We start from the raw sequence: 16813 nt of genomic DNA, 5'->3' as shown, positions 1-16813 counted from the left end.
TACCCTGAACAAAAGACATCAGGTGACCTTATTGGGATCCAATAGACACGCACACCTTCTCTTACACGTATCGGTCTCAGTCGGTGTGTTCCACTGGAAAGGGATGTAAATATGTGGGATGTGACTGAGCTGCTGCACTGACTTTATTTGGGAGACTCTTGAGGGTCTGCTTGATTAGACGTAACATACAGAAGCTGTGGAACAAAGCAGTGGTGGCAGCTTACAATCCCCTCATCGCCTGCTGCCCCCCCCTCCTGCCTTTACTCACCTCCAATTTTCTTTCTGTCACTCCCTCATCAACTATTCCCCGCTTTCATCGCAGCTCGGCCTCCCTGATTCGTCACCCCTCGGCCTGACACACCTTTCCTCCTTTCTTTTTTTATTTGGATGAGACGCTCTTCCTTCCCTCCGCCTTTGCCTCTCTCGTCATCCCCCGTCTTCAGCCCCTCCTCTCGACTATCCTGAAAATGACAGCGGCCCTGAGGCCTCGGCGGCAGGATGTCGCATTTCTCCGCCCGCCATCTTCACAAATCACTCTGACCTTTCAGACTCGCGGAGGTCACAGTCATCTGATCCAACATGCACAGGTCCAAGGCTGTCCTTGCCAGGCAACGATGGGCCGGTGCAATGGGCCCGGCAGCGGCAGCGGAGCAGAAATAAGCCTGCATCAATCACAGACAATTAGTCCCAATTGATGCCTGGGAGGGTGGAGTGCTACTCCACTGCCAGTCTGGCAATTGCTGGTAAACCCAATATTAGTCAATTAGATTGCTTCTAAGTTCTAATTATATGATTCAGTAATCATATGACATGTGAGTGGAGTTTAATAATGAATAGTTATTTTGATTATGTCGTGTTCAAATCGGCAGCAAACAGAAAGACCAAGGCTTTGCATCTTAATACAGCAGGTTTTAAAAATAACTGACAAATCACTGGAGCTACAGACAATTACACTTACAAAAGCAGAAAACAAACAAAAAACAATACAACTGAGACAAACAATATTTTTGCCATTTTAAGACCATTTATGCCTCTGTTATACTGATAACACAGAAGCATGTAAACCTTTACAAGTGGATGAGATGAAGATATTTGTGAGATTTTGTTTTTTCAGTCTGGTTTTGGTTAGTTGTCTAAAATTACTCGGTTAACTTCGGACAAAGTCTGCGGCTGTGGAAACTGTAGCTTAAGATATAAATAAACAACCAGACCTCCTGGTTATGCTGAGGGGGGGAGATTGTGGCCAAGGTATTTATGTGTAGCTCTGATGGCTCAGACCAAACACAGTGCAGATTTTAGAGGTGAAGACATGCATTTAAAGTCTATGAAATGATGCAAGTGGGAGAAAAATCCTCCTGGCTGTGCAAATTGAGGAGAAGATTTGACTGAGCAAGTTGAAAATGTTTCAGCTTGAATTTAAGAAGAAGAAAAAGATATGTCAAAGACCTTATGACTCCACTACAGAGACTGACAGAAGACGAGAGAAACTGGAGGGAAACAAATGGATCAATAGCTCCTGGTAAGTTCAAAGATCAGCCACATAAACACCCTCTCAACACACACACACACACACACACACACACACACACACAGGGTGACTGGGTATGTTACAACAGACTCAAAGAGTAAAATTTGATGCTTTGCCCCAACATTAACATCCGCACTTTCAGTTTTTGTTTCGTACTTCCTGCACTGACTCTGAACACTGACAGTGGACACGGATTTCACACTACAGAACCAGACGATCCTGAGTTACAGTCAGAAGGGGAACGTCTTCAAACAAACACTGTCACAAAGCCTTTAAAAGCTGACTTGTAGGCTTGAAGGGCCTGTCACACTAGTTTCTAAAAAAGTGAACTTTAAAGCTATGTGTGGGTATATTTCATGTTTATTAGTACAAATTCTGTGACTTTATCCCAAAGTGCCCCAGCATCACAGAGCATTTTAGTGGAAAATGCCAGCTACAGATTTGATATTACACTTGACACGAGAGGTTTCGGACGCACACCAGCATTATAAGGCTGCGGGTAAACAATAGGCTGAACGCCTGCCAAGAACGCAGCGCATTCGAGTCACCCCGGCCAATCTGACACGACAAGGCATCAAACCAAGCTGCTGGTCGCACAAACAGGATGATCCCACAGGTTACGTTAGGACTCTCTCGCTCTCCATCACTCCGCTCCTCTCCATCACTCTGCCTCCATTGTTCTGTAGCTTGCGGCCTCTCTCTTGCTCTCCCAGCTTGCTGCAGAATGGATGGATGCAGAGGAAGGGAGGGAGGAGTGGTGAAGTAAATGAGATCCCGATGAGATGCCAAGGTGTGTTAGTGTTGAGGCGTGGGGAATGAGAAAAGCGGCCTGAAGGGAGGGGGAGTGGCTAGATTGACTGCGTGTGAGGTGCCGATATGGGATAGTGGACACACGGACGTATAAGCATTTGCGAAGTCAGCTAAGGATGCGGGAGACGTGTATGGGAGTGGGTGGGGGGGGAAAGCGGGTGACATGAGATTGCAGAGGGAAGAACAAAGGAAAACAGAAAGACACGGGACAGAAGGAGGGCAAGGAAGAAGAACTATAACATAAGAAAGCAGTGTTGCAACATAGGAAGGCAAAACACTGTTGGCACATGAGGAGAAATGAAATAAGAGCAAAGGCAAACACAAAGGAAAACAGTAAAAGCTGCTAAAACACTGTAATAAGCACCAGTGCATGAATATGCTTAAAATCCCTAATACAGGGAAGACCTCAGCAGACACGTCCTTTGTTGAAACACACTTCTCATAGCAGAGTTTCACAGTCTAACAGGTAGGAAAATTGCCTCAGTTAATATGGATGTAATTGCAGAGAGTTTAAAATAAGGGAGAATTCTCCCTGGTGTTTCCTCTATCGCCTAATTCCTTACGAACAGCGAGATGAATCGCTGCCAATACCAGCCTTCAGGAGCACATTGCTTTCACAGCAATTAATCGCTGTCACAACATCAATTAAACAAAAGCTAGCATCCAAATCTGGCTACCCAGCATTCCAGGGAACCAAATCAATCTGGCAATGAGTCCGTGTGTGTTGCATCCAATGCTTGAGAGGAAGTGTGTGTGAGTGAGAGCAAAAGAGTGCCCAAATGTGTGTGTGTGTGTGTGTGTGCCACAGAGGGAAATGCCACACCATGCTTGCATGCACAAATGTGTATGTTTCATGAGGAAGCTCGCATGCAAACCGAGTGAGCGTGTGCATTTGATCCAGAGTTGCGTGTGATCCAGTAGTGTGTGTCAATGATGCATGGCCGCGGAGTGTGTGAGCGCGGTAAGTGTACTCTTGCTGGAGTACACAGAGGTAAATGCATGTGTTCGGCGCATGCATGAGTGTGTATCCAAAATCCACTCAGCTATACCCTGCCAATAAAGCCCCTCTTTAGAAAGAGCCTGGGGGTCTGAATCCATTATGTTCTTTTCCGCTTCACAATCTTTGAACTGATTAGGCTCACTTCCTTGGCTTCACCTGAGCCAATCGGTGAGAAACACACACACACACACACACACACACACATTCAGTCGGCTCTGTGTGTGACTTTGAGCTGATATAAATTACACATGATGACAATATCTTGGCTAACTTGTGAGAGCGGAAAATATTTATCAGTGGTACTCAGGCTGGCAGCAGACTGTAGGACCAGAGCAGCTCCTTCATTCTGTGCCACACTTCAGTGCAGATGCACAGGGGCAATTAAACAAGCCAACAATCCTAATCCCGATCCCACATCAGCATTAAATCTTGATAAAGCGCTCAGTGACTCCTGCTTTGTTCCTCTGCATCCCTGCACCGATAATGACTCTTGGTTTAATGCTGATGCAAAGACAAAAGAAGCAACAGAGGAAACAGCTGCCGTGTTGTTTAAAACTGACAGAAGGATTTTTTTTATTATTATTATTGGAGTAAAAACTGAGCTCGCACACGGAGGAGAGCCGCACGCAGTGGGCGAAGCAATAAGGCATCAGCTAATGCGTCCTGTCGTCCGTGCCACAGCATCAGCGACTGCTGGAGTATGAAAAGACAAAGAAACCAGTTGCACAAAGATGCCGTGACAAAAGCCCACCACACAATCCAAATCTTTGTGACAGCAGACCGAGGATTTCTTCCTCACAACGAGAACGGTTCCCTGACTTTTCCTTTCTGAATAAATCACAAAGTGGATATTGAAGCAGACAGGGGCTCTGCTGTGTGACAACAGAAATGTAAGAAGTGAACTCAGATGTTTGTCTTCAGAGGAGAAAATCATTCAACTTTATCCACATCACTCATTTAGGTCATCATCTGCAATTTTAGACGAACTGTTGTAAATAGTTACACATTGTACGAGGTTTTAAAAACCTGTACTTAAATGTCTTTTTGATCTATCTGATTTAGGTGCAATTAAGTGAGAAAACAATTTGACAGTCTAAATAAATCATATTTGTTTCGGTTCGGGTCGGTTTTTCGCAGGAAGAACAGCTTTGAGTTCACTGAGCTCAAACGCGTAAATCTGTCATCGTAAAGCTTTCCGAGACGCGCCGCTCCATAATCAGGAAGAAGAAAAGATTTTCTGTCTCACATGCGCGTTTTAATGTGAATTTTGAGCCATGAAGGGACCGCTTAAACTCCACTGCTGTGCGTGCCACCTCATCGTGGGAAACACCTGCACAGGACAAGTGCAAAAGCCAAACTATGTCCGCCGCGGATGTCAGCCTGTCGCTCAACACCGCAACCCGAGCCAAAGAAAAAGGAAAAAAAGCCCACGAACACACGTTTTCACATACCTTCCTCGGCGTGACAGTCTTCTTCTAGGTTCAGCAATAATATCCAAAGCACCGAAACGAGCGCTTTACGGAGATCCATGTTTGTCTGGCCAGTTCCGCGGGGCTCTTGTCATCTCTCTCCAGCCTGCGCGCAACGCACCGCAGCAGAGACGCACTCAACGATGTTTGAATGGAGCGGATGCCGTCCGGGCAAACAGTGCAGGATCCAGGGAGCCACACGGCCTATTTCATATCTCGGGGGAGGGTTTTAGGGTTGGGATTGACAACGGGCGAGCGCAATGAAGTGTGGTGTGGAGTCGAGGGTACGCGAGGGTCGACCTATCACGGAGCTGCAGCCTGAAGTCTGCGCGCCAGGTGTTTCCATTACAGTCAAGAGTCAGTAGTGCATTTTGTACAGACGCTGCTTTTGTAGAGAGCAGGAGGAGGGGGCGCTCGGTGAAATAAGGCTTTAGGTTTGTGGCTGTGGTGTCGCAAGTGTTCAGTGTTACTATTTCACGGCGGTCTGAGAACCAAAACCAAACTCAAGCCATTTAATCCCGTAAAATGCACATTTGCCCGTTATGATCAGTTGTCAATATGTGAATTTCCTGGCATCACTGTATTCAGATTCTGTACGGAGTATTTTAGAGTTCAGTACCTCCCAGTGCCTTGCAGCCCTCCTTGTTAGATGGGGTCTCATACTCAACGGAAAACACATAAAAGACAAATGAAGTGCTGGAACACAAAACGGTGCTGTGTGAGAACTAAAACTCAAACAGAAACTACTTCCCACTTAACATCTACAGCAGCACAGAAGGGTTTCATCAGGATAATTGATAGTTGACCATTTTACACTTCCTTTTCACACATGGCCCACGAATTGACTCGAGATAATTTCTGTAATGGAAATCACTTGCTCTCTCCGGGGGACTATTGATCCGATGCTACTTAAAGTCAGCAGACATGTTCATAGTATTCTGCACCGAGCAAATATTATCGAGTTTTCTTTTTTGCTTCCACTGGGTTCCACTGGGTGTGCTGCCTCAGAAGGCAGGGGTTTCAGATGAAATGAAACATGGAGGTGCTGTTTCAAGGGTTTGCATCATTGTAACACGTAGACTACACTTAACAAACAGTCCCTGCTCGCTCTGTCTCTCATTGTCACAACAACACACACACAGGAAGCGTACACACACACTGCGCCGCATTGATCATCCTCACAGTTTAGCTTGGAAAGCAATACAGTTTATTGCTGATTGACAAGCAAGATGCTGTTTTTTTTTCTTTCAAAGAGAAAACTAGTGATGTGAACACAGGTTGGATCTCCAATCAATGCAGTCTTTGAGTGCTGAGAAGAGAGGGCTGCAGGGGATTCAAAGAGCTCTCCCCACTACGTATCCATTTAAAACTAAATATTAAAAATTTCTAGCACACAGAGGAGCTTGTAGACAAAGCAAACGGAGAACATGAAAATGCAGCTCCCAGAATTAAATTCATTTTTAAACGTATCCTCATGCTTCTGCTTAAAGTTGCTCCGCATGTGAAATAATGTGGAATTCTGCCCCTCAGGAAAGTCCATTCATCAGTGCAGTTATTAAATGATCCTTCCTGCTTGTGCCCTGAAGTGCACAGCTTCATGAATCCCCTCACTCACTTTTCAGCTGTCAATCAGAGGGTCCAGTTCCACTTCCAAAGCTGAAATTTCCTTAAAAACATAAACCGTCCCCAATGGTAGTGATCCTCCACTTGGCAGCTGTTCAGTATGTACGGCCAGCCTTCGCTATTTAGCTACTTTTCAAACTTTAATGACGCGCTAATGAAAAGGCAAGTCAGCACACCTAATTTTCCCCTTAAGCAAGCCCTGCAACTGCCGGACATAAAACAGCTCTGCAATAAATGTAATAAGTGCTTTTAATGCAGCACACATTCAAACTCCCCCTCTGTGTGCAATGGTATGCACACACACACACACACACACACACACACTCTCACACAAACACTCTGCCTCTTATATGCTCCATAATCAACGGTAAGACTCATTATCACTGTTGTCACCCAGCCACATCTCCCTCCATCGTTTCTACTCAACAGCAGGCTCTAACACACACACACACACACACACACACACACAGATTATAGGCCATCAGCCTGACTGATCCTCCCCAGCAGGGGGGCTGGTAGGCTCAGTTCTGGGAGCTGATGAACATGATCATCTGTCCTCCTCTGTGGTCATTACTCACCAAGGACAGAGGCCAACAGCCCCCTCACTCACTCCGTGTCTCTCTCCTCACAGTCCATTACCTGCCTGCACACAGCACTGTCTCGCATCGCATGTCCACCGCAACCACTGTCTGCCAAAGTCCAAAAGCAAATTTTAAAATGTGTCACTTTGAGTGTGTTTTCGCCTCGGCGTTATAAAGCGCTCACTGGAGTGTTTTTTGGTGGGGTTGGTCAAAGTCTGACTTGTGCAGGACTGATGTGCCTTTGTTCTGTGCAATAATACATGTGTAGTAATAATTGTGCAATGATCCTTACTCATGTAACATGACTGCAACACTACTACTACACTACTACTTGAATTTCCCTCGGGATCAGTAAAGCATCTATCTGTCTATCCATCTATCTACAATGATCTGTACCTACTTCCTTAGTCCCTGAAACAAATCTGTACAATAATTAATCCATCCACTAATCATAACTTGAGGGACTCTAGTGTAATAGTCGTTTTTTTCTTTTCTGTACTGTGTACAGCTGCAGGTATTTGTTTCCTGTCTATTTTTTCTTTTTGAATGCACATCCTTCCCTTATCCTTGCATGCTTTGCACCCTCTATATCCTGTTTGCTGCTGCAATATTGTAATTTCCCAATTACGGGACTAATAAAGGATTATCTTATCTTATCTAATCTTATCTTGTGCCTTACTGTTCTGTAAAAAAAAAAAAGGTTCCATGTTTGTTCTGCCTCTGATCCGGCAGCTGAGGTAGTAAACTACGTCGAAATTAACATCTGAATAAAAGCAATGAGCCCGCGAGGCGGCAGGATGGGACAAAGTTGTAACGTTTTGACAACATGCTATGCGTGAGGTCAACAAAAAGAAGGTTTAAAAAGCGGGGAACTCAAAGAAGAAGAAAAAACAGCAAAACAATTGGTCATAAATATGAACTTTGATTTTTAAGAAGGGCTCGGAAATGTTCTGAAACAGCTGGACATTGTAGTTTTTAACAAACATTACTCAGTCAGGACTAAATAGTCCATTTGCCAGAGCACCATTTACCACTGTGTATTAATACACATCAGTGTGTACTTCTGGCAGCTGAACAACAATTAGAAAACAGCATGAAAAAACATCATCAGGTGCAACACTGTGGGCCATTTTACACAAAACAGGCTACTCACTAGTTAGTCTTTTCAATGATACTGTTGACATTAAAAAAATATTAAAAAATATCAGCAGCTCCAGCTCCATTTTACTCCGTGCTGCTTTAGACACACACACACACACACACACACACACACAGCACATTTTCCCTTTTGCCCTCCGTTAACACATGCCCACGCATGATGGCTGAATCTGACGGCTGAACGCCCCCACCACCTCCACCTCCACCCACCCACCATGTGTGTGTGTGTTATTGATCAGGAGCACAACCACCAGGGAAAATAATAATAATAAAAAAAGATGTAAATCACAACCTGATAGTGTGCAGGTTTGTGAGGGAGGGGGTGGGGTTGGCGTTAAAGCAGTAAATAGATGTCGGTTCCATACACAAACGCTTGTATGTGCGGTTCAGTTTTACAGGTTCATTTATATGCGACAATTCGATGCTGATGCTCTCCACTGGCCCCGACCTCTCTGCTCCTGCTGACACACATGTTAGACAGACAGGAGGCGAGGAGGAGGAGGAGGAGGAGGAAGGGGAGAGGAGAGGAGTGAGCAGAGGCACTTGACCTTTTCTGTTTCCTGGCTCTTTCCCCAGTCATCCAAGCAGAAGGAGGGAGGAGCAAAGAGATAATGGGAGAGGACGAGTGTGAGTGCATGCATGAACATACACAGACATACGAGGGACTGCATACGAAAATGACCCAACATTGAGGCCACTTGCTCCCTTCAGACTTAAACACCTGACAGCTAAATTTCCTGTTCGTGCAGGGAGGAGTGGGACAGACAGCTGTTAGCCCTGCTGAGAGGAGTCACGATGGCCTCTGGGCGTCTGGAGACCACGATGTTCGATTCACGCTGGGGATCTTTGTCACTCCCTTTGCTCTCTCTTTACATTTCCTTATCATCTCCTTACTACACATGTAAAGACAAACATGTCCTAAAAATCCATTCTATCCCCTCCTGTTCTCCATGAGCACCGAAACTGTTCTGTGTTTACGTTGCTTTTTCAACATCCACACTTAAACCTGTGGCTGGGATCTTCACATGAATGTAGAGATTTTTCAAAAACTCTCTGCTCTCCGGACACGGGTCTAAACTAGAAACTAGCGACTAGTGTTTTTATAGCAAATGAGCGTAGTATTATGTCATTTAACCATCTAAAGGACAGAGTGAAAGGAAAAGAACAAGATGTGAAACTGAAGCGTAACTTTTACTTGGAGTAGAGTGTAGTTCTCTGCGTTATCAGGTAAGTACGGTGGCCCTGAGAGCTCAGTGCACTTCGACTTAATTAAACACATCTTGCATCTTCACCAGTTTGACCCCCTCGTCTGTACTACCGGCAGGATTCTCGTTGTGTTTTGGTTTTGTTTCTCAGTTTTTTGTTTCGTTTTTGTCAGAATGCTGCTGCTGTCAGAGATGTTTTCTGAAGTGGAGTTTAGGCTATTTGCATGTGTTTTCTTAGTTTGCAGTGCACTGAGCTCTCAGGGCCACCGTAGGTCCGTTTATAGAACCACGGCAAAGTCTTCCAGCCAGTTACCAGGATGACGGCTATCCGATACGTGTTGAGTAGAAGAATTTCATGCCTCTGGTATAAAATGGGAATTACTGTGGATGTAGTTACTGTGGACCCCGCCTTTCTCCTCCTCCTGCATAATGTCACAGTCATCTTCTGACACCCTCTGGGATTTAAGACACAGACACAGGAGGAGTGAAGAGGGGTTTTTGGTTGGGAGATGTGACGGCAGAAAGGGAGGGAAGGGGGAGGAGGAGAGGAGTGTCAGGATTGGCGGCGTCGCTGACGCAGAAAATAGCTGAACCCCGATGCAGAGTCTAAAAGGAGCAGGCAGGCAGGCGTGGAGGTCCAAAAACAATGGTCTTTTATTAAACAAAACTAAACTCAAAAAACACACTTACTGTGGCAAGAAACTAGGCATGGCATGGCATGGCAAGGCAAGGCAAGGCAAGGCAAAAACAACAAAACAGTCCTGGCATGGCATGGGGAAAAAATGCAGATCCTGGCATGACATGGAGGAAAAAACACAGACGCTCTGACAACAGTGACTGGGAAGACAAGGACTAAATAGACAAGACAACGAGACACAGGTGACACACATCAGGAGGGAGAAAGCAATCAGGAAAACTAAAAGCAAAGCTACATGAATACAGGGCACACAGGGGAAGAGACACTTTCAAAATAAAACAGGACATGACAAAAACCTTGAACATAATACATGGAAGCACAAGACAAACATGAAACATGGCACATGGACAGAAATCAAAAGACAAAGCATAACCAAAAAACACCAGGCATGACAGAACCCCCCCCTTAAGGGACAGATCCCAGATGTCCCTTCAAAAAAAGAAACACAGGTCTAACACAGGCTGGGTGGCTGGAGGGGGGGAAAACCAAAGAGGCATGAAACAAGTAAAAAACAAAGTCAGGGATTCAGCCCTGGTGTAGGGCAGTGGCCCAACCTGCAATCTCGGGCGGGCGGCCCCAGTTCAACACCCAGGTGGGGCTTGATGAGTCAGGGGGCCTGCCCAAATGCTGGGCCAGGACATAACACGAGGCCTCAGGCGGTCTGCCTGAATGCTGGGTCAGGGCCAACGGCCGAACAAAGAACCGCCTCTGTGGCGGCCCGACGAGGCATGGAGACCTGACGAGACGTGGAGATCCGGTGACCTGACGTGGAGACCTGACGAGACATGGTGACTTGGCGGCAAGACGTGGTGACCTGACGAGACGTGGAGACTTGGCGGCAAGACGAGGTGACCCGACGAGACGTGGAGACTTGGCGACCCGACGTGGAGACTTGATGAGACGAGACGTGAAGGCAGACAGACCCAGACCTGGAACAGTGGGCTGCGGTCCATCAGCTGAAGCATGGAGTCCTGACGTAGCTTGGGGTGCCGGTGGACCCAGACCTGGAACAGTGGGCTGCGGTCCACCAGCTGAAACATGGAGTCCTGAGACGGCGGGTGGCCTGGTCCGTGGGGCCGGGACAGGAACAAAGACCTCCGCGGCGGCAGGCGGCCTGGTCCGCGGAGCAGGTACAGGAACGAAAACCTCCGCGGCGGCAGGCGGCTCAGTCCGCGGAGCAGGAACAGGGACAGGATCGAAAACCTCCGCGGCGGCAGGCGGCCTGGTCCGCGGAGCAGGTACAGGAACGGAGACCTCCGCCGCGGCGGGCGGCCTGGTCCGCGGAGCAGGGACAGGGACTTTGACCTCCGCGGCGGCAGGCGGCCTGGTTCGCGGAGCAGGAACAGGTACAGGAACGGAGACCTCCGCGGCGGCAGGCGGCCTGGTCCGCGGAGCAGGGACAGGGACTTTGACCTCCGCGGCGGCAGGCGGCCTGGTTCGCGGAGCAGGGACAGGAACGAAGACCTCCGCGGGGGCAGGCAGCCTGGTCCGCGGAGCAGGAACAGGTACAGGAACGGAGACCTCCGCGGCGGCAGGCGGCCTGGTCTGCGGAGCAGGAACAGGGACAGGAACGAAGGTCTCCGCGGCGGCAGGCGGCCTGGTCCGCGGAGCAGGAACAGGAACTTTGACCTCCGCAGCGGCAGGCGGCCTGGTCCGCAGAGTCTGCACCGGCTGTGGGGAGCCTGTCGCTGGGTGCAGGCCTCCCCTGGACCTCAAGCGGTACATATGCTTTGTCCAGAGGTGGCCCAGACTGGGAGGGGGCCTGATTGCCAGTCTGGTGCCCCAAAACGGTGACTCTGCGGGGTTCATTTTGGGGTCAGAGCGTTCTGTCAGGATTGGCGGCGTCGCTGACGCAGAAAATAGCTGAACCCCGATGCAGAGTCTAAAAGGAGCAGGCAGGCAGGCGTGGAGGTCCAAAAACAATGGTCTTTTATTAAACAAAACTAAACTCAAAAAACACACTTACTGTGGCAAGAAACTAGGCATGGCATGGCATGGCAAGGCAAGGCAAGGCAAGGCAAAAACAACAAAACAGTCCTGGCATGGCATGGGGAAAAAATGCAGATCCTGGCATGACATGGAGGAAAAAACACAGACGCTCTGACAACAGTGACTGGGAAGACAAGGACTAAATAGACAAGACAACGAGACACAGGTGACACACATCAGGAGGGAGAAAGCAATCAGGAAAACTAAAAGCAAAGCTACATGAATACAGGGCACACAGGGGAAGAGACACTTTCAAAATAAAACAGGACATGACAAAAACCTTGAACATAATACATGGAAGCACAAGACAAACATGAAACATGGCACATGGACAGAAATCAAAAGACAAAGCATAACCAAAAAACACCAGGCATGACAAGGAGAGTAAATGGGGCGAGGGAGAGAGCGGGTGTTTGATAACGGTGGGCTACAAGTCCCAGATGTATTGTAACAGAGCTGTGTTATTCCCAGGACGGGACCCTGTAAACGCTGCCAAGTGAAAAGGTGTTAATGCGTCTTTGAGGGAGACATACGCCTACACACACACATACAGTACACTTACACACACACACACACAATCACGTGTCTCTCACACACACACAGCAGTGGTGACAGTAACAGATACAGAGTGTTTTAAACGGGCACTGGGGAGCGGGCATCACTCTTTGCTTCATTCAGACGGGTCGTTCCCTTTATGAGGTGATTAGCTGCCAGGCGTTTATCACACCAACATTTCATAATGAAATTAGATTACAGATATGCTCTAACAATATCTCCGGACAGATTGTTTTTATTACCTTCATTAGTATTTCTAGAATAGCCTGTTTGTCATTTGTTTGTGGATTTATAACAATCATACTTTCCTTTCATTAATGCCAATGAGATAATAACCTTTACTTGTGGTCTGACTATGAATCAGGCTCTAAACATCACAAGTGAGACCGGAGGCAGGAAAGGTCATATAACTGGATTCACATTTATAAAATTGAGAGTTTACTAGGATGTTGAGGAGTCACTTTTTGTTATCTTTACTTCAGTCTTCAGACTTCAGATTAAAGCAGCAGGTCACACTGGGGTCCGGGTGGCTCGTTCAGGGATAAATGGGGAAAGCAGCCCATGGGAGCATGACTGTCATTGGCTAATGAGTCCTCGTGTCGTAATTAGTTCTGGGTAAGCGAGTCCGCGGTGTCATCAAGGTAATTTGGAAGAGCCTTGATGACATGACGTGGCACCAGTGGAAGAAGTACTCTTTACTTCAGGAAAAGCATCAGTACAACAATGTCAAAGTCCTGCATTCAAAGTACAAAAGTAGAAGTATTAACAGCAAAATGTATTTAAAGTATCAAAAATGAAACTGTATGAACTGTATTTAATGTTGGTTCACAACCCGGAGCTCAGGCGCCCTTCAAGGATCACCTGCCGTGAGGCGATTAAAGAAAAGAAAAAAAAAAAGTTCTGCTGCACAAATGTAATCAAATGTGTAATCCATTTTTCTCTTGAATATTATCTAATTGGTGTTTGGAGAGTTTCACCTTTTGGGGCCTCGAACGATTATAGAAATTAAAAGTCAGTCTTAATCTGAAATGTAACACAAAAGACGACAAAACATATAGATATTTCCCTCAAAAGTGTAAGAGTGGAACAGTACAAAGGAGAGTAACATGGATATTTGTACTACAGCACTATGCACTGAATCTATTCTGAATGTTTCCAAAATAATACCTTACACACTCGTTTCAAAATACGACTGATGATTAAGCAGCTTAACCTACTCACAGTCCTTTTCTCCAGACTTTGTTATGTGATGAATGTAATTAGCTGTCTATAAGAGTAGACATCTTGCTTTGGAATTAGACTCCTCAATTAGCTTGCAAAAACACTGACACCGCTCACAGATGCTGTGGCCAAAAATAAATGATCTCATGCAACTGAGGCGCTTATGAAGTGTGACTGTTTCCTGATGGGGATTTTGTGTTTTTCTTCTTTTGTTTTTTTGTACTTCTGACCTGACATTTCTGGCTGAGCACTTAGGCAACTGAAATAACAAGGTAGCACGACGGGGGTTCAATTTTTAATGCGAGTCACAAACAAGATCTCGCTTACACCATTCTTGCTTCCAATTTTCTGAAGTTAAGAGGACAGGAACGTTGGAAAAAGCGATCCTGAAAAGTATTAGATAAACATGAGAGACAAATCCTGCTCTGTTGTTACTGACCAACTTTTTATCTTTCCCCTGTGAAACTCATCTTTTAATTTAGTTACCAGAGGGTGAAAAGGGAGAGAGTGGAACAGAGGGGAGAGGAGGGCAGATGGACACCAAGAAAGAAAAGGTGTGGAGTAAAATGTAAATTTAGCAAGACTTAAAAAGAGTAAGAGAATGAAGGCGGGATGCAGAAAGGAGCACACAGCAAAGGCAGGGCCAAGCCAACTGTCAAGTAGCCATGTGGCAGTTTGCAGATAAGGCCCATGACTAAGTAATCAGGAATATACAGTGTGATCTACGGCTGGCTGACACATTCCCGGATATGACATCTGCCCGGCAGCCTCATTTCTCAACCACAGCAGGCCGGTTCTGAGGCGACTCACTCGGCAGGACCCGAATCCGATTTCGTTTTTTCCAAAGGATTGTTATTCAAGCCGCCGCCGCTACTGCGCCGGCATTTTTAAATATCAACACAGATAGCACAAACCTATCGTGACTTCAGATAAAGTTCAATTATACAGTTTACGCAAACGGCTTTAGTTCGTATGGAGCTGCGTATGTGTTCTTCTTTAGAGGGACGAGCCTTTTATATTTAAATCTGTGTGTGTGGTAGTTCAGGGTTGCAGTGCGGTTTATCAGACGCTGAATACACTCTGTGCAGGTGATGGGAGATTAGGGAACGCCACTGTTTCCAATTTTTCGAGGCGAGTTCAGACAGCCGGGAAAATGGAACAACTGCGACTTCTTTTGCTTTTTCCTCACCTCGATTTTGTTTGCTGTGACCGCTTTTTATTTTTGCTTCTGTCTCACCTCATCTGCCTCGACATACCCTCCCCCCCTCTCATTTTCATCTTCGTCTCACTTCTTCTTTTCATCCTTCCACCTCCCTGTAGCAGTGACGCAAAACGACAACTTCTGATAAACTTCAGACGTCTTTAAACTCACATACTCGTCGTTAAAAATGAGAAAAAAAGATGTTTAAGGATAACCTCTACAGAAGCATATTTCATCTTGACTGCAAAACAGTGGTAGGCCACGTTAGGAAACTTGCCAAAAAAAAATCCCACATAACCAAATTCACTCCAGCTGAGAAAAGAAAGCAAAGCGCAGTATGTGCTGCAAGAGGGAGACCCAAGGCATCAAATTTTGGTCTTAATAACCAGAGTCATCCCAGCAGCCATTAGGGCTATGCACATTTTTTTTCTCCTTGTGGAGAAAAGGTGATAGAGAGAGAGAGAGAGAGAGAGAGAGAGAGAGAGAGAGAGAGAAGAGCATGAAAAATCAATTGATTTAAGAATGAGGGAAATAAAGAGGAAAAAAGAGAAGCGGTGGACTGAGAGTGAAAAATGTGTTGGCTTGTCGGCTTGGGCTGGACGTCTCAGGAGACACCGAAGGGAATTCATCACCAGAGACAAATTATATTGCAGTGGTATCCCTCTTTCCTTTGCTTGCATGCTTGTGTGTGTGTGTGTGTGTGTGTGGCTACACTTGTGGGTTGGAACCATAAACACACACAGCGTGTGTCCATATATGTGCATTGTAGGTTATTTCATGATTATGTGCTTAGAAACCTTTTAGCATGCGAGCCGAGTCATACGTGGTTACCTCAGAGATGTAAGAGGTGACGTGAATGACTGTTTGACCTCCACGGCAACATCAACAAGGATAAATGTGAACAAATATTTCTCACATTCCTAAGGGTTTGTCCAACAAGGTTTGAACTGTATTGTTGTGCTGTAACGTGATGAAGATTCAATCCGGTGTCTCTTTGCTGTCGGAGGCTTCTTAATTCCCGTCTTCAAATTAGTTAATCTCTCACAAAGTGTAATTTACAGACAAAAGCCAAAACAGAGCTAAACTGAGCTGTGTTATTATTTGCTGAATGCAGCCCTCTGTGACATATTTTGAGATGCAGCACGTCATGGCAAAGCCCCAATTATTTTGCAAGTGACACCTCATCATAGCTTTGAGACACACGGTTCAGCCTCACTACACAAATAAAAAATGTGTAGTTGCCCGTGTGGCACGCCATGTAATTAGGCAGCTACCTACTACAGGGCTCAGGGTGTAGAAATTAGATTACAGCAAAAATCAAAGGTGGTTTAATAATACTTTCACTGCTGCAATTAAGACATACAACATTGTGCTTGCTGTAGTCATAGAAACATGAAAGGAGTTGACTCTTCACCCTCCTACTGCTCCTCCTAATGAGCATCAGTAGAAAATAAGGCACGCACACACATGCTGACACGCACTACAAGGAGCGTCTTGCATATCAGAAGAAAAGATGCAAAAGCTAATTTTGGGGAACAAGAAGGAACAAAATACTTTGGGTTAATGGTGGACCATATAAAAACACACATAATACGTGTTTTTAGTGTATCTTGTCAGTCTCATTTTCGATTCATAAAGTGAAAATGTGTCACACTGTATTGTAGACAACCATGACCTGAGATTTGAGAGATACACTATATGGACAAAAGTACTGGGACATCGGACCATCACACCAAAAAACACTTTAATGACATTACATTCTAAATACACAGACAG

At 46.0% G+C, this 16813-nt stretch overlaps 1 protein-coding gene across 3 annotated transcripts in view; it reads right to left on the bottom strand.

The window, feature by feature from the left end:
- LOC124074477 (ephrin type-A receptor 7) overlaps positions 1 to 16813 on the bottom strand; it is a 303047-nt gene that overhangs the window by 132348 nt on the left and 153886 nt on the right. For 2 of the 3 annotated variants that reach the window (XR_006845858.1, XM_046417452.1), the window contains exon 1: positions 4790 to 5025. The exons of the other annotated variant lie outside the window; for it this stretch is intronic. Coding sequence is in view for 1 of the 2 variants with exons in the window: in XM_046417452.1 (XP_046273408.1) it covers positions 4790 to 4868 (79 nt within the window). In the remaining variant the exon portion in view is untranslated. Of the gene's footprint in view, positions 1 to 4789; positions 5026 to 16813 lie in introns of those variants that run through there. 3 annotated transcript variants of the gene reach the window in all.

The sequence above is a fragment of the Scatophagus argus genome, chromosome 17 (genome assembly GCF_020382885.2).
Source record: "Scatophagus argus isolate fScaArg1 chromosome 17, fScaArg1.pri, whole genome shotgun sequence".
NCBI classification, from domain to species: domain Eukaryota; kingdom Metazoa; phylum Chordata; class Actinopteri; family Scatophagidae; genus Scatophagus; species Scatophagus argus.
This window is presented reverse-complemented; position numbering and strand designations above follow the sequence as displayed.